General features: G+C 37.9%; 1 protein-coding gene across 17 annotated transcripts in view; it reads left to right on the top strand.

Moving 5' to 3' along the window:
• Positions 1 to 23,163, top strand: part of EML1 (EMAP like 1) — a 122,640-nt gene that overhangs the window by 55,874 nt on the left and 43,603 nt on the right. For 10 of the 17 annotated variants that reach the window (XM_040068711.2, XM_040068712.1, XM_040068716.2 and 7 more), the window contains exons 2-3: positions 14,433 to 14,615; positions 19,886 to 20,018. In XM_040068711.2, coding sequence (XP_039924645.1) covers positions 14,433 to 14,615; positions 19,886 to 20,018 — 316 coding nt within the window. Of the gene's footprint in view, positions 1 to 14,432; positions 14,616 to 17,550; positions 17,614 to 19,885; positions 20,019 to 23,163 lie in introns of all 17 variants that reach the window. The other 7 variants (XM_040068702.2, XM_040068714.1, XM_040068713.1 and 4 more) reach the window with 1 other exon arrangement.

Below are 23,163 nucleotides of genomic sequence, written 5' to 3'. Positions count from 1 at the left end.
GACAATACATCAGGAAGGAAAAAAAGCTATTTCAAACATCTTGATTATGACATGGTGAAAGTCTTTAGTTTGGGTGTTTCCAGCTGTTTCCGGCATAGAGCACTTCTGACACTACACTGGTTTGTATAAACTAGGTTTACTAGATTTAGTAGTTGCTAAAATACATAAAGTGATTTTAAAACAATTGTTGTCATGCAGTCATTGCTCAGTTTACTAAGCTGTCCTTGTTCTTCTGTGCTGCAGAGTGTGCACTGTTGAAGCTTTATCTTTACTGTAAATGTAGTAGGATTCTTTTGCGGAAAATTAATGTATCTTAAGAACTGTAAATTATCTGGTTTTACATGCAGTTTATTGGAGTACCTTTTGTTCTGCTGCTTAAATAGGTAGACCTTTATAAAAACTTAGTCACTTAGTGCTGCAATTCTTATCCTCTGCTGACATGTCAGCAACTTGCACAGTTATGAAATCTTTCCTCCTTTTTTCCAATTATGACTGGGAAAAATTGGTAGTGTTAGTCTTACAAGTCTGTGTTACCTGTCCCTCAGTAAGCTGTGGTTGAGCACTGCATACTAATGTCATTTATCATATTGTGCAATCTGTATGAGCAGAATTCCCACTTCCACAGCTGTGGGAGTAGAAATGGGATGCAGTCAAATAAGCTCAGTCCCTCAAGGCTCCTCCCAAGGTGACTGATGCAGAGTGCAGTGAGGTCCAGGGAGTTCTGACCTTTTGGAGGCACAAACCTTGGGAAACAAATGAGTGTTGTTAAAGTGATCACATCTTTCACATGATAAAAGTAGCAGCTTAAAAAAAAAAAAAGCTTTTGACACTTTTGACAGGCTCGCACATGATAATTAGATAGTAAAAAGAAGGTGTGGGTTGGCAAGGCATTAGATATGAATGATATGCAGGTTCGTATCCATTTCTCTTTATGCAATGTTGCACCGAAGATGAAGCCCTCTGAACAGTTGTGTAAAGCAGAGGTTTTAAAGTGAAAATGGACTGTATCCCTTTGAAATAATTCAAGGGAAGCTGGGGAAAGCTACTGGCACTCTTATTTCTTTTTCTGAATAATTCCTTTGCCTCAGTAAGAAATTCTTATTACAACATATTAGGGGTATAATCTTAGAACTGTGTGCATTGGCTTACCCGGTGTCTTATTTATTCACTTTCAAATTAATTTTCAGGAATAATGAGCTATTTATTGTGCTGTATATTCTGAAGATTACCCTTACTGCCTTTACAACTTGTCAAAGATGCCGGAAAACCGCTAAAGGAGAGGGTGATTTTTGTAATTTGCATTCAGAAGGAGAAGGAAGAATGGGAAAAGAGACTGAAGATGAAACAGGGCCTTGACCTACCTATAGTGTATGAATTTTATGATAAATCCACAGGTAAATGAATTATGGGGAGATAAACGTAAGTTAGAAGACAATACATGGCACTTAGTATTCCTGTAGGATCCAGGGATCTTCAGCTTAATTTGTCAGGGTATCATCAACAGGCCAAATATAGTGGTGTCAGCAGAATTGCGTTCGGGTAGTGGCAACTGCCCCTCTCCTATTGCCATGTTTCTGGCTGCTTGCATTGGATTTTGTCCATGTTCTGCGTACTGTGCCATATGGGAGCCTGATTCCATACTTTCCAATTGCACACTGGATCCCAGCTCTTTCCCATGACAAATGGAGACCCAGTCCTACCTGCTGAAGCCCACTGAGCTTCCAGCCTGGCAGTGCTGTCAGCTCTCTCCAGTACCTGCTGGTGTCAGTCACTCACCCTGTGTCCTGGGGCCATGACTCCTGAGTGCAGCTCAGATGTGAAGGCATCCCTGCATGTACTGACTTGACATACGGGGCAATCTCTTCTGTGAAGGTGGGAGCAGCTACAGCTGCCTGTATTGCAGAGACTTGTCTGTGGGCAGTCAAGAGGCAGTTGTGGGGGCCTGGTCTGTGCTGGCAGTTTTTAGATATTATTTTCTTTGCAAATTTTTAGTACCATTTTGATTTCCTGAGTGGTCAGGCTGAGTTCTGGATGACTCAGAACTGTTGGGGGGACCCTTTTCTCACCCCACTGCTGCCCTGTCCTGTTTGCGAGGCTCCAAATCCTTCAGAAATCTGTTGGGAGCTGCCAGAATGGCAGATGTTTCTGCTGAGTGTGCTGTAATCTCTCACAGCACTGATGCTGATCAGGCTTTGTGTCCAGGTCGCAGCAGCACAACTGAATGTCCTCCAGCCTTTGCCATGCCTGACTGCATGGTCTTTAGCCCCACAGAACCGCCCTGACTGAGGGCTGCAGGGGTAGGGCTGGGTAGAGTTTACTGATGATGGACGTAGGGGACGCCTTCCATTAGATCAGGTTTCTCAAAGCCCTGTCCAACTTGACCCTGAACATTTGTAAACATGGGGCATCTGAAGCTTCTCTGGGCACTCTGTTCTGGTGCCTCAGCAACCACTGAGCAGGTTGAAGAGGGTAGCACCGTGAGAGGGTAGTCTCTTGGAGGGTTTGTGAGGAAATGCTTTGAAAATTCTTGGGACTTGCTTTTTTTTCTGCTGTAAACAGTTGTCCGTGAAACAAAATGAGTTTTTTTAATCATCTGGTACAGATCCGTGGATGCTAATGCACTCACCTTGCTGTTGGTTGTTTTGTGGATGAAGTGCCAAACAGATAGAAAGTCCTAGCACCTCTGGAAAAAAATTAGAGAAATTATTAAGTTTTCCTTTTTAAGCTCTGTGAAGTAAGGAAATATGTGAATTAAGGCTGAATAATGAAGCTTAAAACAAAACTGTTTTATTCATGTATTATAAGATCTTTTAATTACTTAATAATTCCCTGTAATTTTTGTAGAAATTAGGCCTCATTCATTTCAGAAGACAGATTTTCCTGGAGTGAGATAAATCCAATTAAAATATTTAATGTAATTTTGAAATGCAGTAAATATGAAACCAGTAAATTTGATGTCCAGTTCAAAAGCCTCTTTTTCATGCAAGGTGAGCTAATAGGGTATTGAACTACTTTGTAATACAGTAGACAAAAACATTTTCCTTTTTTAATGATTAGAGAAGCAGGAACTATCACACTCTGTGAATAACTGTTCAAAATGTGGTTTTCAGTTAACTATTTGGGTTTGGGTTTATTCTTATGTGGATTTTTTGAGGAGCAAGTTGTTTGTTTCTTTGCTTTAGGTTTTGTTGGGTTTTTTTACTGGGTAGCGGACATATGAAGCTATCTTGTTTCCATCTAAAAGGAAGAAAAAGAGAGGTGTGGATAGATTTGCTTGAGTGCGTGACCCCTTTGTCTTAGTGGCACTCACTGCTACAACAGTTATTTGTTGGTGTAAGTGTAACAGGATTCCTGATCAGCTGGATAAGTTTTCCTTCCTTTTCAACTTTTGGCTTTGGGAATACCGAATCCTTGCTTTTGGTGAAGAATCAACATTTGGAAACTGTTACAAATAAAACCATTGAGGGTGAGGAGCTGGGTCACTGGCTCAGGGAAGCTGTAACTCTGAGGGTTGGACTTCTCTGCCGTGGAAAGAGCCTGACTTCTGGGGGGTTTCCTAAGTGGTCATGTTAAATATTTAAAATATGACCATGTGATTTGTGTATCTTACCATGAGCTTATGTATTTAGTATGTGGCTTTTATTTAACTAAGTATTTTTGTGATGAAGCTGTATTGTACTAGGCTTTAATCTTGACTGTCTTCTGCTAAAATGAAGAGTATTTTGAAAAAGGCATCTCCTGCTTGCCGTGGCTTACTTAAAAATTTGTTGTGCTACGAGCAGATACTGTTTTCTGAACTATCTCTTCAGTGGAGTTGGGAGAAATGTTTTCCAACCAGTTTGAACTTTTTTCCATGTCTCATAAATCTGGTTATTTTCAACTTCAATGTGGTGCTCAGTTTACTGCTCATGGAAATCACTTCTCTGTGCTGTGTTAAGGAAGTTTATTGTACCTGAATGTTGTTTTGGGCAAATCTTATCACTGCAATAATCTTTACATACTTATAGGCCACTCGTCTATGTGCAGGACTGCTTTAAAAAATGTTCCTTCTTGAATTGTAAGTAAAGATTGCATTGTTAAACAGCGCCTTTAAAATACTAGATTCATTTAGTTGAAGTGGCTGTACTTGACCTGTGTCCATACACTTGCATATAGAAGTCTGACTTACATGAGTTCCACCCACATCCAGAGCTAAAAAGCATAAGAGAACTCTTGCCCTAAAGCTGAATGGCCGTATTAGCCTAAGGTTTGTCTTTGCCAAAGGTTTGTCTTTGCTGATAGGCTCCACCTTATCATGGAGGTTGAAGCTCAGATTCTTAGTAATCACGGGGCTACAAGAGCATTATCAGCCAGGCTTTCTGCAGGGTTTGTTCACGCTAGTCCTTCAGCACAGTGCTATTAGGAGATGGCTTTTGGAAAAGGATTTGCTCTGCACAGCCTTTGCGCATCTAATCTCTCGAGTGAAAACTCATACGGGAGAAGTACTGACTGCCGCCAGAAGGAAATCAGTCCCACGAAGTCCTTGAAGGAGAGGAACAGTCTGAGCCAGGCTCTGCTTGGACCTTGGCCTGGGGCTTCTTCCCAGCCAGGGGCGGACCAGACATCTGCTGACTCTGTCGCTTTTACTGACGGCTTTCCGTAGGCCTGGGAAGAGACAATATTGCATTCATTGATCAAAGCGTATTTGTAAACTTTTTTCACCCAATGTGAAAGATGTAAAATAGTTTATTTCTGTCTCCTCCATCTCCTCCTCTGTGAAAGCCTGAGTTTCTTTTAAAAATAGGCAACGTGCATGCTGTAGCACTGCCAAGTACTGTGGAGGATGCGGCAAGCCTTGGAATAAACTTGCTTGTTCTCACAGGGCGGCAGGACCACACTTGCACAGTGTGCTGGGAATGGCACTGCAGCTGGGTGAAATTTGTGACAATGCTGTGCATCCTATTGTGGTGAAATAAGAATATGATCTCATGCTAGGGAACCCAATTTAAAAAAAAAAAGAATACAAATTGTCTTCCATTAGAGGAGTTGCATTTTTAACCAACTAATAATTTTTCCGATTATGTGTGTTTTTCTGTTTCCTGAAATAAACCTGAATTCATATTTTATTTAAGGGTAGAAAATAAAGGGATGTTTTTCTTCCTTGTCCTGGCCAGTCTTAAGCCATCATCTTCCTGGTTAATACCAGGACGTCAAACACTGTATCAAATGTGGTTTCTCTGGCTGTGTTTGAGTCCTTGGTAAGAGCACTTTGTTCTTTCTGCATTTATGTCAGCAAAGGATTTTTTTCTGGAGGGTGGGAATATGTAATGGGAAGATTTTACAGTAAGAAAGTGTATTACTGATAATTATATTATTATATTGTATTCTATTTGTCAGAATTAAATGAAGGGAAAACTTAATCCTAACTGTGGGTAAAATTCCAGTCTGTTATGGGCATCCTGGATGCTTTTTTATCTCTGCCATCCAAGCAAGGCTATCGCTAGTTAATTCAAGTACTCACGTGCAGTAGATTAACTGCCCAATCTAGAAAAAATTCTACATTCCTGTGAGAGACAGTACTGAACAAGACAGGTTTTAAAAGAAGACTTATAATAGTTTTCTAAATTTGAAATAATTTTTCCTTTAAATATTTAGATTGTGATTTGTCTTTGTGACAACCAGTAATGAAGCCTAGCATTGCATTAATTTTAGAAACTAAAATATTCACGAGGTACAGAGTTCTAAAGAAAAGTCAGACCACTGCTGAAAGTAAAGCCATTAGCTGGGAGCAAGTACCCAGAGTTTGAGAAAGTGATAAATCTGCTTTAGACATCAATGGCCCCTTCTGCAGGTGCAGGAAGAGTGTTTTATTCTCTTTGTATAGTGTGCCTTTGTTTGAGTCTACAGAAAACAATAAGTAAAGCTGATAAGCCTTTAAGAAATGTAAATGTAGAATGTTTGGGAGTGGTATTTATTTTACAAATAAACACTATTGATTAGAGGCTGAGATTTTCCAATTCTTATTTCTCAGAGGCTATACTTATGAAATAAGACAAAACAAACTATTTCAAATTGATAACTATGCATTACTTGCTATTGATGCAGTCTCAGTTTAGTAAATTTGTGATTTCTTAAATGGAAAATGTTTAATTGCTTGTGTATTTCTGAAGTTTGTGTTTTCAATTTGTTTTTAAAAAGCCATATATATAAAAAAATTATAATTTCCATTGAACTCTAGATTATTTTAAAAATATAGGTAAAAAGCTACTGGTCTAAGTAAATTTGAGGATCAGTTGCCATTTTAATATTGGATTTGGAAATCAGGAAAATGACAAAATGTATGCTGACCTAAGTTGTTTCTGAAGTGTTTAGATGGTCCTGTCCCTAATGTAACATGAAGGCTGCTTTTGACTGCAGATGAGCTACTGGCTGATATATCTTAGGGTTTCTTGATTTGCAAAATAACTTACATACACAACAAACAAGAAAAAGATAAAATTGGCTTGTAGTACATTACCATGGGCTGACATTGGTAACTTTTAAAAGGTGTTTAAAATCCATTTTCTTGCCTTTTGAATCTCTCCTGACTGAAGTAAATCTTTCTGCTTTTATGTATATGGCATAGTTGAAGATTCAAATGGAGACATCCAGTTTTTTACAGCAGTGAAAAGATATTGAACTAAACACTACAGTTTCTAGGAGAACGTTTTTTGTGAACTGATGTGTGATGTTTATTTGCATGTGGTTTAAAGTATATTTAAGAGAAGCAAATCTCTTGAATTGGTTCTTTTTGTCTAGTAGTGCTAAACAAAAGCTGAAGGTTTTTTACCTTACATCGTGTAATGAATTTGCATTCATTCCTTCCTAGCTCTTGCTGGATGACTTGGACATTGAGCCATAGCTGTGACATGGAGATGGAGAGTCATTGGAGATGCTCTGTGTTCCTCAATCTGTTTTTCTTCTCTTGTTTTAAGGGTATGATGCAGGTACACTCTCAGCCCATCACTGAGAATATAAGATGGTAAAACACAGCCCAGCTATTCTGCCCTGATACCTCAATTACTGTACTGGTTCCTTTATCAGCAAGTTCTTGTTAGGCTGCATCTTCAACTTCTTAACTCCAGTGCCGTGGAGTCACTTCCTTTTCAAACTACAATCTTTACGTTAGTGTTATGCACAGAATATTATCTTTACTCTCCTGGTTTCTGTTTGCAGTGCTGGGGTTTGGAGGTTTTTTCCAATGGTATGGGCTGATCCCAGCATAATCAAGAGGAATCACAACTGGCTAAAACATTTTCTATTGACTTCTGTGTTCAACAGAGACAGCACAGTAGCTTTGCACTGTTAAAGCATTTATGTTGATAGACCTCTTCTGGGTAAAATTCCTCTAATTTATTGATGTTTCAAAAATTTCTTCCATCTTCTTAAGCACTATTGGGGAAGATAATTTTTAACTGTTGATTTCCAAGTTGAAGCTCATTTACCATCTGCTTGGGAAAGAATAGTAAGCTGCTGGCTGTAGCTTGACAGCTACAGGCAGGTCAAGGGCACATGCTTATAATTTTGCTGCAGTGATTCCTAACTGATTAGTCACGAGGAACTTTCTGAGAATGTTAAGATCATTTTCTTCTCTCCCATTTTGTTAATGAATGCAGTACTCCCAGCTGTGAGGCTCTGAACGATGATTGCTATTATGGATTTATCCTTTCAAATTCTGCCACAAATTTCAAGAAATTGTATTTCCTATCTTTAGGCTTCTAATGGTAAAACTGTAAAAGGATGAGTTATTCCTCAGTGAGTGTTGGGAAATACAGTAATAAGATTTTATAAATGCTGGGTTGCAATAGCTAGCTGTATTAGAGGAGTGAAAATACTGTTCATAAAAATAACCATCTGTAGTTCATATTAGTTGACAAAAATTATTTGTATTATTATTTTTTTTATTACAGTAGTTTAGAAGTGATCTGTTCTCATGAGATGATGCTTTATTGCTACTGTGATTCCCAGTACATCCAGAATAGGGCATTAGGCAGATGTGTGGGATAGTTTTCTTCCCATTTCCTCCTACACATACATACCTTGTGAGGACATGGAAAAACTAATCTGGGCTGTTCAGATTACTTAATGTGAGATGTACCTGATTGTACCCAACTAGGGCATCTCCTTGCATTGCTAATCACTCTTTAGAACATGCATTAGAATATAGAATGAACTGAAAAGTTGTCCCACCTGTTCAAAAACCGTATGTGTGTATACACACATAAGATAGGCATGACATTGTTCCTGTAGCTCTTGGGTTTAAATATTAGATATGATTTCTGGTTCCTCATAATCAAAATTTTCCATCTCAGAAAGTATATTTGATGCTTGAACTTTTATCCTGTTGTATACGCATTTATATCAGAATAGTTAGATGTTTAGACATTCAGTGGGCAACCAGTTTCGATTTCCAAAACTTCACGTAAAGCAACAATGTTTACAGTTTTACCAGCAATTAAAAGATTCTGCCTGTTTTGGTTTTTTGTTTTTGTTTTTAGTGGTTTTTTGTTTTGTTTTGTTTTGTTTTTTTTTTCCCCTAACCACACAAACTAACAAGATTAAATAGGATAACATTATTCTGGGCTTTAAATCCACTTGCTTCTCACAGTGGAAAGCTCTAATCTGGCAGACCAGTCCAATATGTACCAGACTTTATGATAAGCTGTTGCCCATATGTGTTGTCATTGTCCCCAGGAGACGAGCCTGGAGGGCTGCTGCTGTGTTTCAGGTACGGTACAGTGTTTTGCATTAGAAAAGTGAGCAGAGGAACGATATTTAGTCTGTGAAATACTGTCGACACTAATCTTTTAAACAAAGGAGCTTGGCGTGGCGTTGTCAAAGGAAACTAAACCTGCTGTTTTATTTTCCCATTGTTCCCTCGAACAGAGACTCTGGTCTGCGAATGACCACTGACATTATGCCACAGAAATTGATACAAGGAGAATACTTGGTACTTTCCAATCTTGCTTCAAAGCCTGGCAACAGTGTTGTGGCTGCATTCTCCTGTTTCGGTGCTACAGTGAATTGCTTGTGTTCATTCTGAGAGAAGTTAGATGACTCTCTCTTACCAGGTTTTTTTTTCCTCCCTGTTGCTGTCAATTCAGAAAACCTGTACCTATCAAATAGCTTGTCTGCCTGAGTTCTGTGGCCCAGACTCAAAGATGCATGAAATGAACCAAAAAAGGGAGGGCAGGATTTCAAAGGCATAGATGTCTGCTGCAGAGGGATGTTTTTCTGCTCTCTTAGAGTTTCAAGCTAAACATACGGTATCAAAAGGAGTGAAACAGAGAGGTCATTTGAAAGTTAGTGGTAGTGTTACTCCCAGGATGTTTGAAGGAAGTAGTTGAAGTATCTCAGTTACTTGCATGAGATCTCAGTGATGATGTGGGCAGGAGGAAGGGAACTTGCCATACGAGTGCCAAGTGACATGTGCCACATGTGACAGCTTTGCAGTTAATGGAGTGCAAAACCATGGGCCTTTATGGGTAGAAGGATGTTCCTGGAAGTGTAGGATCTTCATTGTTAATTGCTTGCTGGTACACTGGGTCAAATTCAGATCTCCTAATCTGCAGGATTGTGCTTTTTTTTGTTTGTTTGTTTGCTTATTTTTTCCTAAATGTAGTTTTTAACTTTCTCTCCTTTGATGGCATGGCTTTTTCAGCAGCTGCTGTGTTCTGCCATAGAGTTAGCTGATTTTCCACCCTCTAACTCTAGTTAGAGTTAGTTAGAGGGTAGAGAATTCCTTTCTGTCCGTGTGCAGTGTAATATGGCTGTAGTGGTGGCCCTGAAGTTCATAGCTATTTCCAAGGAATGTAAATACTTGTCCCAACCAATTTCAGGAGAAGTGCAGAACGTGATACACTTAATGAAATCTCTCAGTGATGGAAAGTATTCCTACCAGCTGAGCTCATTGCAGGCTTGCTGGCACAGTCTATGTCTTTATGCTAGAAGAAGAGCTGCTCTGTGTGCGGGTGATGCTGGCTTTCCACTGCCATCCCTTGCCATGTTTTCCGTCATGTGGGTTATCTTTAGTTTTTGCCAAAGACCACTGCTGGGGTTTGCTGTCCTCAGAAGGCTTGCATTTTCTTTCCTGATGTCTTGCAGAGTGCCTAAACACAAGGACAACTCTGCAAAGATTTTGAGATGCTGCTTTTAAAATGGATTATTAAAAAAGTGTCTAGCAACCATAGTTGCAGTCAGTTTTGGAAGTACTTGATGTACAGTTTTATCCTGTTAATTGGTGCTCCAAAGAGGCCATGCAGATTGAATAAACTCAAATTTCTTTGCCAGTCTTTCAAGAATCAGTGCCTAATATTTCCACTGCGTGGTCAACTGCTGTGGTCTGAGCTGGACAAGACAGCCTCAAAACTAATGTCTGCATAATGCAAAGGTGGAATATATTTAATAAAGTTGTTCTTCTGGGGGAGGTGAATGCCAAGTCTTATTTTAATTATTTCATGCATGTTAACATACAGTTAAGATTTAGGTTTTTCAGAAGGTGGAAATCTATAGAAAATAGTATGTGTCCAATAGGCTTCCTTCTAACTAATGGTGTAAGTATGTAATTTAGCTTTAGCCTGCATACAATGAAATAGTACTGAAATCAGTCTTGTAAACAGCATGCACGTCCTGGTTTTGGCTTTGCTTCAGCTGTTTCTTCACATTTGGCTAAGCTCAAGTAATAAATTGCTGTAAAACTGGAATACACTCTGGAAGCAGATTAATCATCTGACTCAGTATTGTCTTTTAGTTTGCCATGAGAAATCTTTCCAATCTATGAGATCATGGATTAGCTGGTTGGACAATTTAGAGAGGCATGTAGTATGTTCCTCTTTTTTACTGTTTTCCCTTTCAAACTTGTAGAATCTCAGCAAAGCAAAAATTATAAATTACTCTTTTCTCCAAGTTTTGCCACAAATACATATTGCAATGAAAAATCAGGCATCTGAATTGATACTTCCTTGTTTTATCTAGTTTTGGACATTGTTGGTGGCATTTATCTCATGAGACGGAGATTCAGTCCCTGCCCATTGCAGGTGGGCAGGAATCTTCAAGGTCCCTTCCAAACAAAACCATTCTATGATTTACATGTTTGAGACACTGATTTAAACTTGCCTTGAAACTGATGAAAAGAAATGAACATTGTAGAAAGGGACTCATTTCAGGTTTCTAAAAACATGTTGTGTAAATTTCACCGTCAGGTCCTTTTTCTTCCCATTGATGAAAAAAGGTAATGACTTATTCTGTGGTGCTGTTGATGCTGCCCATGGAGGTGGTGAGATGTCTGTTCTGTCCATCCATGGGCAAGGGATGGTAGTGACTGATAAGGAGGTCTAACACTTAAAGGCAATTTGTCTGGATTTGCAGTCTGCTTCATATGTCTTTCCAAATTTCATTACAAATATGTGCTAGAATATTCCTTGCAAATGTCCTTTGCTGTGAGGATGAGTGGTACACTGCAGAGACAGGTCACAAATTAGGCTAGCAATACCACTCTTGCTTGTGTGGGCAGAGTAGGTGACATCTGCAGTGACATTTTTGTTGTATTGTTAGTTTATAGCATTGGTTTTTTTCTCTTCTGATACAGTACCATTTCACTTATTTGGCTGTGTTGAAGGTGAAACTTTATTGCTCAACATACTGGGATGTAATGATCTCAATAGCAAGAACATTCTATCCTCAACTTGCATAACAAACAGGTTATACTTATGTTATAATTAAACTTTGCATTCTTCATAAAATGCAGTTTTATTGTATTCTGTGCCTCTTTTCTGGCTTACTTGTACATGCACGCAAAGAGGAGGTAAAGTGAAGTGGTACTGGATTGTAAGCAATCTTATCTCCAGCTATGGTCTTACTGTTAAAATTTAAAAAAAATTAAAAAGCTGTTAATTTTTTTTTAATTTTTTTCTGCATACTTGGAAGGGAGCTGCATCGAGTGAGGTAACCATAAAAACCAAACAAGCTTTAAGTTACAGCACAGATGAGGATTATGTTGCCAGGACCCTACAAGAATGATCATAGTAAAGGGTTTGCTGGGGCCTGTTGGTCAGTGAGGATGTCAGGGGAAGAGTCACAGTGGCAGATGGGGGAAGGGGGAAGAAGGAAGAGAACTGTCCATTTTAATAGTTATTAGTGGGAGTGAATTCTTACAGGACTGTAAATAAACCAGTGCTGCTGATTTACCACTTGAAAATTAATGTCTGGGCAAAATTATTGTTTCTACACACTTAAAAATTAGTGAAATGGATACTTCAATGAGGATGTTTTCTTTTGTAGCAAGGGTAGATAATTTCAACACTAACTGATTTTCCCCTGGGTTTCTTTTACTGTCCTGGTTTTGGGATTTGGTGATTTCTTGTTGACTGAATTCACAGGAAAACTATTCCTGATGATATTGAATTTGGCAGAATGGCTGAAGTTTGAATTTGGCTTGTACTGGTTAAATCAAGCTTTTGATTTGGTTGCCTATTGTCCAGTATGCTAATCCATGTTATTTCCAGCTGAGTTAAAATGTAAAGTCATTAGAGCAGCGTGGGGCTTTTGTTTGTAGAGGAAAGGTTAAATTCTGCAGGCAGCTCTTACTGCTGCCAGCATAGCTGCTAATCTGAGTTTGGGGACTAATTACCTGTAATAGCTACAGGACAGAGTCCTGTGTTGAGCAGAAGTCTGATTAGGCCAAAGTTTGAAAAGCTTTGGAAACCATGGTGAATGGTTTTTAACATTTTTCAGGAACTTGAGTTCTGATTTAGTTCATTCAGAACCAGATACCATACTACTATATTCAGCCTAATAATTTCCTAATGTTGATATTTTAAATAAGGTCTGAAAATCCTAGAGCAGAATTAGCAGCATTTTAAACTATAGTAGCCTGTAGCTATTTATGGACTGTCAATATTGTTACATTGTTTCTGAGCTGTTTCTATTCGTGTTTTGATAACCACAGATAGCTAATGGTGGTGCGAGGGATGAGGAATCCAAAACTGATCTGATGAACAGATTTCAAAACCAATCTGTATTGGAGTGGGTTGGAGATGAATAGATTAAAAAAAAAAAAAAAAAAAAAAAAAAAGCCATTTTTTCCTAGCCCCCTATGATTAAAAGTTTGTATGCATTAACATTTTTGGATAGGCTTTTAGATGTACTCAGAAACAGTTCTTTTCCTTTTTTAAACACTTAACTTTGTTTTAAAATTCAACAGGAGTTATTATTATACACAAACCATTTAACTTCTGTATTGTGCCCTTTTACAAAAGAAGTGGAAAACTCTGGTTTGGAATGGAGGAGAATTAAGAACACAAGAAATGAAAACAAATACTGCCCTCTTCACAAAGAGAGCTCAGCTTTAACAGAAGACATACAGGCTGCAGACTTGCATTGGGACTGAGGGAGCAGTCAATTATGCTTGCAGATAGTAGCACAAACATCCATTTTTGTTACAGTGTGACTTACTAAGTCATGAGTTGAAAACTTGACTTACATTACTTAAGATCATCCAATAAGTTGGTGCCCAATATTTTAGGTTTCAGAGCCTAGTTAAATGGAACTTTGTAATTCTCTTTAAAAACTGCACATTTCCCTATTTGGTACTGACTTTGATGTCTTTGGTGTTGCTTTCTTCTTCTTTCTCCTAACTTAATACTGTAATAAAAGACAGTGTTTCTGTGTGATAGGAACAAAAGTACTCATTTAGGAAAAATATTCTTATTAGTAGTTTTGAAAGGAAAGAACATGTAGTCCTCATCATGGATTTGCAGTCTTGAAACTTCTATGGGTTACTTCCAAATAATGGGTGAATTGTATGCAAAATAATGACCCTTTTAATAATTTCGAGGCTTAGAGTATAGTTATTGAATAATTCTGAATTTATTTGGGGTTTTATTTCAGTCAGAGGGAATGTTCTCAAAGCTGCTGGTATAAACTAGGGGTTAGGAGGGTGGGTCAATATCTGTTCTTCAGTCTGTGTATGGTAGCTTGAAAAAGTGTAAGCCTATCTGTTACTTACGTATTTATAATATATCTCTATGACCCATATGAGACAGAAAAATCTGGAAGGGTGTGTAGCATATCAGAAAATATAGCTGTCTACCTGACTGCACAGCAGTGTCAGAATGTTGTGCTGAGCAGAACAGTGAAGGGTGATGATTGATCACTGCAGTTCTGACATGCAGATAATCGGTAGTGGAACCCAATTAACAACTGGCCCTGAAGCCAACCTCATCATCACATCTTACGTATGTATCTTTTATTTATTTTTATTTCCATCTCTTCCTTCTCGTCATTTAAAAACTTTCTTCCTCAAGAAGTCATCAGGTCTGAGAAAAGCCTTGTTCTTACCTGCAGCAAATTGCAAAGGGTATTTCTGGATGGATATCCATTATTGGTAATGGTTTTTTTCCTGCTGTTTTGTTTAGATGACAGTGCCTCTGCTGCAAGCAGTATGGAGGTTACAGATCGCATTGCCTCTCTGGAGCAGCGTGTCCAGATGCAGGAAGATGACATCCAGCTGCTCAAATCTGCCCTTGCTGATGTGGTCCGACGCTTGAATATTACGGAGGAGCAGCAGGCCATGCAGAACAAGAAAGGACCTACCAAAGGTTTGCATTTCAGATAGATGTAAAATAGTGCAGTTCAATGAGTGTTTCATATGTATTAAAATAGGTTATTCATTAGATCTTGAAATATTCAGAATCAACAAATCAATACCTAAATAAAATACATTTGAAATTCAGCCTGTTAAAAAGAACACAGAAAAATCCAGATGGTTAAATCTGTGAGCCTTCTACAGTTTACATGCAGCAGCAAAGCATTTGCATTTTCTTAGCTCCTTCCCTAATGCTTAATCCACAGTCTACATTTAACCACTGCTACCATTTCCTTAGTTCTGATCAAAATATATGATAAACTCTTTAGGGAAGGCATTGTCTTCTCTGGGTGAAACTCCTAATAGGTTGGGGGGGTTATCCTAAAAAATTAATTAAACTTAAGTAGAATGTACCATGTAAATTAACATTTAATTTAAAATGTCATGTGTCTTAAGGATCATACAGACATAAAGAGCTCTAAGCTAGCGCAGAGTTGACAGGGCTAAGGAGATGGTACAACACCAGCAGCTCAGTTACAAAAGAAAGGTAGAGTTGTGATTGTTGCCTGACCCTGTTCCAGAGCAGCAGAGCCAGCAAGGTGCAAGGTGTGACAAGTGTCACTGCTTGGCAGAATTCTGTGCTGTGCCCACGTGCCACAGTGTGCTCTCTCGTGGCTCCTGCTGTGCAAGAATGAGTTTTTCTGTGCACAGTTCAGAAAAGCTGGACCTGAACATCCAATGCTTCACAGGAGTAAAGTTTTATTAGAACCCAACCAGTGTGGTTTACTGTAGTGTGTGAGGCTGCAAAGGCCTGGCAGGCTGCCTGTGCACAGCTTAGAGAAACACACAAGGTATTTTAGGGTGGACTTAGGAGTAGGAGTAGTGGCAACCTAGACGTGAAAGAAAGTACTGACTTCAAAGGCTCTCGGTTGTCTAACTTAAAAAGTTGTTTCTTTTGGGGTCCTGATATGTATTAAAATTAATTAAACCTTACTTTTCATGAGAATTATGTTGCGTGTTTATGGATTCATAATTTTCTCAGTTTAAAGTTAGGACTTCCTTTGATCTCGGTTATATATTTGTGATCCTGCAGCAAATATTTAATTCTAGTCATTGATTTAACAGACTAAGTAAGACCTACTTAATTTGCTAAACTGAGATGTCATGTTTGTTACAAAGTTTTGTGTAGGAGCTGAGGAAAGCTGAAAGGGACAGTATTACAGAGCCAAATAATGAGTTGATTGTGTCTCATGCTAGTTGTCAGATGGAATAGGCACCAAATATCTGCAATCTTGTCTTCATGTTCTCTTCCCTTTCTGTTGTAATCTCCTTATTTTGTCTTTGTTTTATTGAGGAAAAAAATTTAAAATATCAGATAAGTTAAATGTTACTAAAGATAGCCTCCACTGTGATAAAATGTTCCATCAAATCTGGTTTTACAAGGGATTAAGAGGCTTCATGTTGCCTGTGAAATAGATATTATCTGATGCATGGAGGAAATAAAGTCTAGTAATTATTACTGAGTTGTAACCAAATCTGTTCTTCTTGCCTGCTGGCTTTACTTAGCAAAATACGAACGAGATTTTCATGGGTTGTCTGAGCAGAGTTGAACTCTAAATCAGGAGATGTCTTCTTGATCATGGCAGACCATTAGAGCCATAGTTCAATGTACACTGAAGAAAAACTGCTGTAAGCCCATCCCCCTGTCTTCTATGGCTGGTTTTCTAGGGGGTTGTTTCTTTGTTTGTGGGATTTATGTGTGTGTGTGAAGGTTTTTTTCATGTATAATATGGCATGGCTGGTTATGTGAGTGTGAAATTACAGTGTCAGAAGTTTTACTGTAATAATGCAAATAGAGAACTACAAATGTCAGTTGCTCTTCCATTGCAAATTACCAGAATGAGTGCTGGTATTTGTCAACAAGACCCACCTAATTTGTGGAGAAGGTTGGTACTGTGACTGTTTATGAAAAGAAATTCCAGTTTGCTGTACATCAGCTGTATCTTTTAGTGTATGGTCAATCTTATTAAACATGAGTTATAAACATGAAAGAGAATCTGAAGTAGTCTGATCACTTGTTTTTTTCCAGCTGTTCTGTCAAATATGATAAATTTCACGATGGCCTATTATTCCTTAGTAGGCACAACTATTTTATAACCAATTGTATTCAATTACTTAGAATAAGACCAATTTTAGTTTGGAATAGCATTATGGGGGCTCCTGATGGAGACTCTCGGGAGAGGGGTTTTTTTTTAGATATGGGGGGAGCTGGAGTGGTGGCTTCTCATGCTTTACTCCTTGGGCTGCATAGACCAAACCTATTTATTTTCCCTATATTGTTTAATGATTAATTCCACATTTGGAATTTTAAAAAGTGGAATTTGATCGCACAGATTGTCACAGAGATTGTGTCCTGGGGCTTGAAGCATACTGTATGCTGCTGTTATCATTTGATCTATAGATGAAGTAGATCAGGATTAAGTGTGTGTGTTGGGAGGGTGTGCCTTTGGAAAAACAGGATCCCCCATTACTGTATAAAGTCTGGAACAAGAATCTTCATGGGACAAATGACTTCATTTTTCTGAGTATTTCAGATTTAAAATTAATGTAAAGATTTCAATTTTCAGACTTTCAAATCTATAATGGATAAATCTTGAGCTTTGTTTTTGTTCTTGTGTTCTTGTTCTAAACTTGAGCTAAGCAGATTAAAAGCAGCCTACATCATGGAAGGGGAGTGGCTTATCTTGTCGATTTGTGGAGCTCCTTCCCTAATGGTGTTTTGCGTTTTTGTTTAGTTTTTTGGGGTTTTTTTCCCCCTTCCTTATTTAATTCTACTACTTGGTGGAGTTTCAGTATGGCTTCCTGCCTTTGTTTGACTTGTGTTTGTTGTTCTTTCCTTTTGCAATTATTGGTTTGTTTGTAAACTTAACAGCCCTATTAATCCATAGATCAGAGTATGATTAAAAAAGCTGCTGCTGAGGCTGATAAACTTGTCAGTCCTGCTACCACAGGTAAGACCTTGAAGCACAAGAACTTCCAAAATAAACATTACTGACAAAGCAGTAGTAGCAGTGTGTTACTGACTTCTAACAGCAATGACGTGTTTGGGATTGTGTGACAGTGATGCCAGTTACCACTGGTGTGAACTAGCTGTTGTAAGTAAAACTAAGTATCTCCTGAGTAAACAGTGGATTTATTGAATGATGCACAGTATTTCTGTGTTTTGTGCAGGAGTTTCATGGTGTTGCTTTCTACACTAGTTGACCATTTAAATCTCTATTTCCAGAAGTGTGGGTTGTGGGATGGTGCTGGATCTGAAGCAGAACTTCTGTTAAAGGCTGCAGGATTTATTCCTGGCTGCTGCTAGTTTCAATTTCTTAAGGTTAGGAGAGTAAACAGACTCCAGCTAGTTCACTCCAGCTACTCTTCAGTAGGCATTATTCTTAAATAACTTCAAATAAGGAAAATATTTTATTTTTTTTTTCAACTTCAATTACTGTTCTTACTTGTCTTCTCAAAGCTCATTAAAGTTTTGTGAGCTACAGAAAGCTTGCCAGGAGACAGGTCCACAACTTCTGAACTGTAGATGCCTGTGCTTCTGTAGAATACAACAGAACCAGTTTTATCCATATGGATTAATTACAGCAGTGCAGCAATTATGAAACGAACGGCAGAGCTTCCAGCACAACACTGAAAAAATATTTTATTATACAAAATAAATTAATAAAGAAAAAGTAAATAGGATTATGATACCTGAATTCATTAATAAAAAAATAAATAGAGGCTTGGAAAGCCAAGTAAACTGCAGATGTTTTGTATAAGTTCTAAAGACATCATTAGTCAGTTAAAACATGCAGGGCAGGGCTGGAAGGCACCCTTAGTGAGCACAGAGAAAATTTTCTTCTTTTATCTCCTTTGTTGACTTTCCTGTCATCCTTTACTCTTCTAAGCCACGTAAGCCTCATTCCTTCAGTATTTCCATTATAGGTAGTTTTCTAAATTTCTCTCCTCCGAACAAATAAATGACAAATACATTACAAGTAAGTGTGTATTCTAACAAAGTTTCAAGCCAGTTTGTCTTGCAAGCTGCATTCTCTAGTAGACCATAGTTACTGACAATCTTCTGAAGGCACAGTTTTTCACATCTATCATTTTGTTCAGTATATGAAAACTTAGGGTGAACAAGTCAATAAATGCTTGCTGTCAGTGCTACAATAAGATGTTGTTACAATATGACCTGTAATTGTATACAAGTGGTACTATTTCAGTTTAGCCTTTTATCCTTGGCAGTCTTTTTTTGAAGAGCATTTCATAGATATTCTCCCTGCTATCCTCTCAAAGTTCAATGAAATTTTATATTCCTAAAGTGACTTGTGACTGCTGCCTTCTCTCAGGTGGTGTTTCTCTGAACCCAGAGGCTTTTGGCATCTTTACAATGGCTTGTAATACAAAGTCCTGTCAAATTTCAAGTGATCCATGCTTTTTTTCCCTGCTGTAGAGAGAGCACTGGTTGTGTTGGTGTGTGTTTCAAGGCTATGATCCACAGTAGTTTTCATGTTGATACTCACTGCTTGCAGTTTTAAACACTGATTTTGCAACTAACTTCTAACTACTTGAATGGGACTTTTCTGTTATTCCAATTTTAATTGCAGCTATGACATGCAGATCCCTTTTTTTGAGCCAATGTTTGATCAGAAGAATGTAGGTAGATAATGCCAGTTTATTACCTTCACTCTTCTGCTGATTTCAGTAGCTTTTTCTGAATAAAGGGTACAAATCCTTTCTATCAAACATAAGGCTACGTTCTTTGAAAAAAACCCTTTTGGGGGGAGTAGAAATTTCTTAATAGATAATTTGCATGTGGAAAACCTCCAAGAAGACTGAGGGATAAAGAGCAGGAGTTTCTGGGATGACAGCTTCATCCCTGAAGTGGGATGAATGGGACAGCTTCATTTCTAGCACTCCTTTGGATGCTATCCAGGTGGGCAAGAGACTGATGCTCTTTTGAGAGCAGGATTGGTTTTGAGGACAACAACTTTTGCGCTTACCACTGAGCTCCTTGATATAGGACAGAATTTTTACTTGGTAGAAGTATTATTATTATGAATAATAACAATAATTTCTGAAAATTCCTCAGTGTTAAAACCCTCATCTGAATTTGGCCATAGTGACACAAAAAAGGCAGAATAAATGGAAAATTTAAAATATTCTAGTGTTGTTTGCCGAGGAAAAACGCAGAAAAGTAAATGAAGGCAATTATTTCATCTTACACTTGTTTTACAGCAAGACCACTGGTACAAACCCTGCCTTTAAGGACTACAGTTAACAATGGAACTGTGTTACCAAAGAAACCGAGTGGCTCTTTACCTTCTCCATCAGGAACCAGAAAGGACACTGTATCACCAGCAGCGAAAAGGTAAGCATCTATGAAAAACCTTAGAACCATGGAATTGAAAACATGGTATAGTCCCTGTTTTAACCTTCTAGATATGTCGTTTCTCTTACTTGCAAAGCAGCAGTCTAAATATTTAGTTCGGAAAGAAAAGGAGCTGGATTTCATTCTAAGAGGCTTTAAATTTATTCATTCTAATTACAATTAAGGTTATTACCATGAGGATTGAAAGAATGCATAATGCTTGGTCTTACTGGTTTGTGTTCATTTCTTGCTTTTCAGAATTTAGCATAGAGAGAATAAAACATTTCTACTGTGCTGTTGCCCAACATGATGTGAAAAGTGGTGCAAGAATTCTTTGAGTAGCTAGTAGAAAATACATAGTCTGCAGAGAAACAGTGTTATCATTGCAAATCAGTATGCTATCTTTGGTGGTTTTCTCTCACTTACAAAATTATCATATAAACTGCATGCACAGGGTTAGCAGCATCTCAGGGAGGAGGAAAATTCTATGCCTAGCACATATTTATGCAAATGAAAACATCCATCTTTAGATATCTTACCATTAGCATGTATTAAGCCCTTTTAAAAATTATTGCTCTGTCCCAAATTGCTTCGTGTGTAGCTGTTTTTAAATAGCCTAAATGTTTTATACATCTGCGTTATAAGGAATGGAATGGATTGGGTGAAGCGAGTTCAAGTTATATGTGTCAGTTATTGTGGTGCTAATCTGCTGTGTGGTATGTGTGTAAAAGATAATAGTGTGGGATTTGGGGTTTGAGTTGGGGTTTTTTTCATACATTTCTTTTGTGTATCTCCTCATCTTTTTGTAGTGATGATGCTGTCATCTCTGAGGGAGGGTAAGTTGTAGAGATGAGGGCACTTACCTGCTAAGACCTGAGGTCTCTCTTGTAAAGAGAGTTTTTCCTCAAAGGGGACATGGTGGATAAGGATATGCCAGTTTTTGTTACTGTGTTGAAGGGGACTGATTTTCAAGAAACTCCAGATTCTGTTGTTACAGAGTACAGAGGAGTTACACTGTGCACACTTAAAATTGGAAAATACCATATTTGTTTACATCACAAAAATGAACTTCTGTCAGCTCTTATGAGCTGGAGCTCGCTGCAGCTGTAGGCTTTGGCAGGCTCGTCTGAATCAGCCTTAAAAGAAGAGAAGGAAAGTAAATACTGTCCAAACTCTTCCATTATTAGATTTATGTTATCAGAAGTTTGAAAATGGGTGAAAGAACTTTCCTTTTAAAAAAGGAAATGTATTAGTCTTTAAAAAGGAGTACTATTTAGTACAGGCTAAATTTAAAAACACAATTGTTCTTCACAATTTTTTTTTTTCTTAATAGTTACCATAATTTAATTCTTCCTAATCAAGTTTCAATTAATAGTTATAAAACATATGAGAGCACAGGCATTGGGAGACTTCACCTGTGTACAGAGGGTGATTCCTGAGTCTCTATGCTTTAAGGGTCAGCATAGGACTTTCTGCCCCAGAGTAGGGTGGATGAAGTGCTGGTCAGGATCATACTCATGTTTTCTCTATTCTTGGAGGCCTTTATGTAGTTCAGGTGTACCATCTGGTATTGCCTGCAGCCTGTAGGGATTATTTTAGCTTAGGATCCCTGTAGATAAGTGGCACCCTGTATCCCTTCCACATGACCCATGTGCAGCCTGGATACCCAGAATGCCAGTGGGAGAGTCCTTAGAGAGCATCATTAGGGAGTATTTTTAGACTCTTGGTTCCTGTGTGAGAAATTCTTCCACAGGGCAAGTATTTAGTGTCCTTTTATTACACTTTGTCCCTTCTCAGTGCTGAAGAATCTACGTTAAAGGTGCTTTAAATATGCAGCATGGAAATGTATATTCAGTTTTGGAAAAGAAAAAATATATACGGACAGTTTATCCGTAGGTAAATAGGTGAGCACTTATTAAGGGTGCTTAGGAGGGTGGGATTGCTTCATGACCTGAAAAAAGCAGTTATAAATTCAGGTGCTGTAGAATTATTGTTTCCTTCAAATGCTCTAAAATTCTGTATTGGTGTCCTTAATGTGAAAATGTTCTTTATTGTTACCTTTATTAAACTATATTAAAGCAGATTTCTATGCCTATAAACATACTTTCAAGAGGAATAAAGTGGAATGGTAAGAACCTCATCGATTAATTACTGTACAAAACTTTTTTTTGGTAAATTATTGTGTAATCATTTAATAGTAAACCTTGAAAAACTGGTTGGATTTCAGGGTTTTGTAGTAAATGGTGTTCCACATATTCAGTATTCAAAGATGATACAGTAAATGCTCTAAATATCTTTCTTGTATACAGTCAAGTAGAATAATTCATTATGCATCCTTAAGATGAATTTGATCACACTTTGTATTTATACTGGATGCTTTTACCTTTGAGAACTGCATGTGTTTATGCATAAAATAGTAATGGAAATACATCAGCAAAATCAAATTGCTTCCTTTTTCAAGGGGTAGGACTTGTTTATTTGTGTTAGAAGCTTCTCTCCATATTGCACAGTTTACAGGTGGTGGGAAATCTTGAGCGGGGTTTTTTTTTTTTAGTTCTGATTTCTGCTAAGCAGTGCTCTTTTGTTATGAACTGCTTCCAGAACTGTGGCTAATTTGTAGTGTAGGTATTCTTTAGTCCAAAAAATGGTCATGTGACACAACAGCTGTAAATAGTATTAAGTGTTTATAGATGTTTTTAAACTTAATTTTTATATGAATGGTTTGAATAGTTTTTCCATACAACACAGGTGCACAATTGAAAAGGTAGAGTTTGAAAAATGAAAGTTAAAAACAACAGTAGAAAGGGAAAAAATATTTTTTGCTGAGTTATCTTCTAAACTTTTGATCTGCTGTTGAAACTGACTAGTATCTGCTATGATTGCAATAGTGAAAAATAGTGTCTTTCATTCTTTTATTAACTGTGAGGGTATGTCCAAGAGAAAGTACAGGTTAATGGAGTCCTTCCCAAATGTTTTACTGCCTTATGAAAAGAGGGCTTACAATCAAGTATTTTCTGATTCCTCTCTTCTCCTATACTTAGCACGGTTTAGGTTAAGTCTTGTATGATGTCCAATTTCAAATTACGTCAGTCTGTCCCTTGAAACAGTTTGTTGTGCATTATTTATGTAAATATATGCAAATAGT

This window comes from Hirundo rustica, chromosome 6, assembly GCF_015227805.2.
Source record: "Hirundo rustica isolate bHirRus1 chromosome 6, bHirRus1.pri.v3, whole genome shotgun sequence".
NCBI lineage: Eukaryota > Metazoa > Chordata > Aves > Passeriformes > Hirundinidae > Hirundo > Hirundo rustica.
This window is presented reverse-complemented; position numbering and strand designations above follow the sequence as displayed.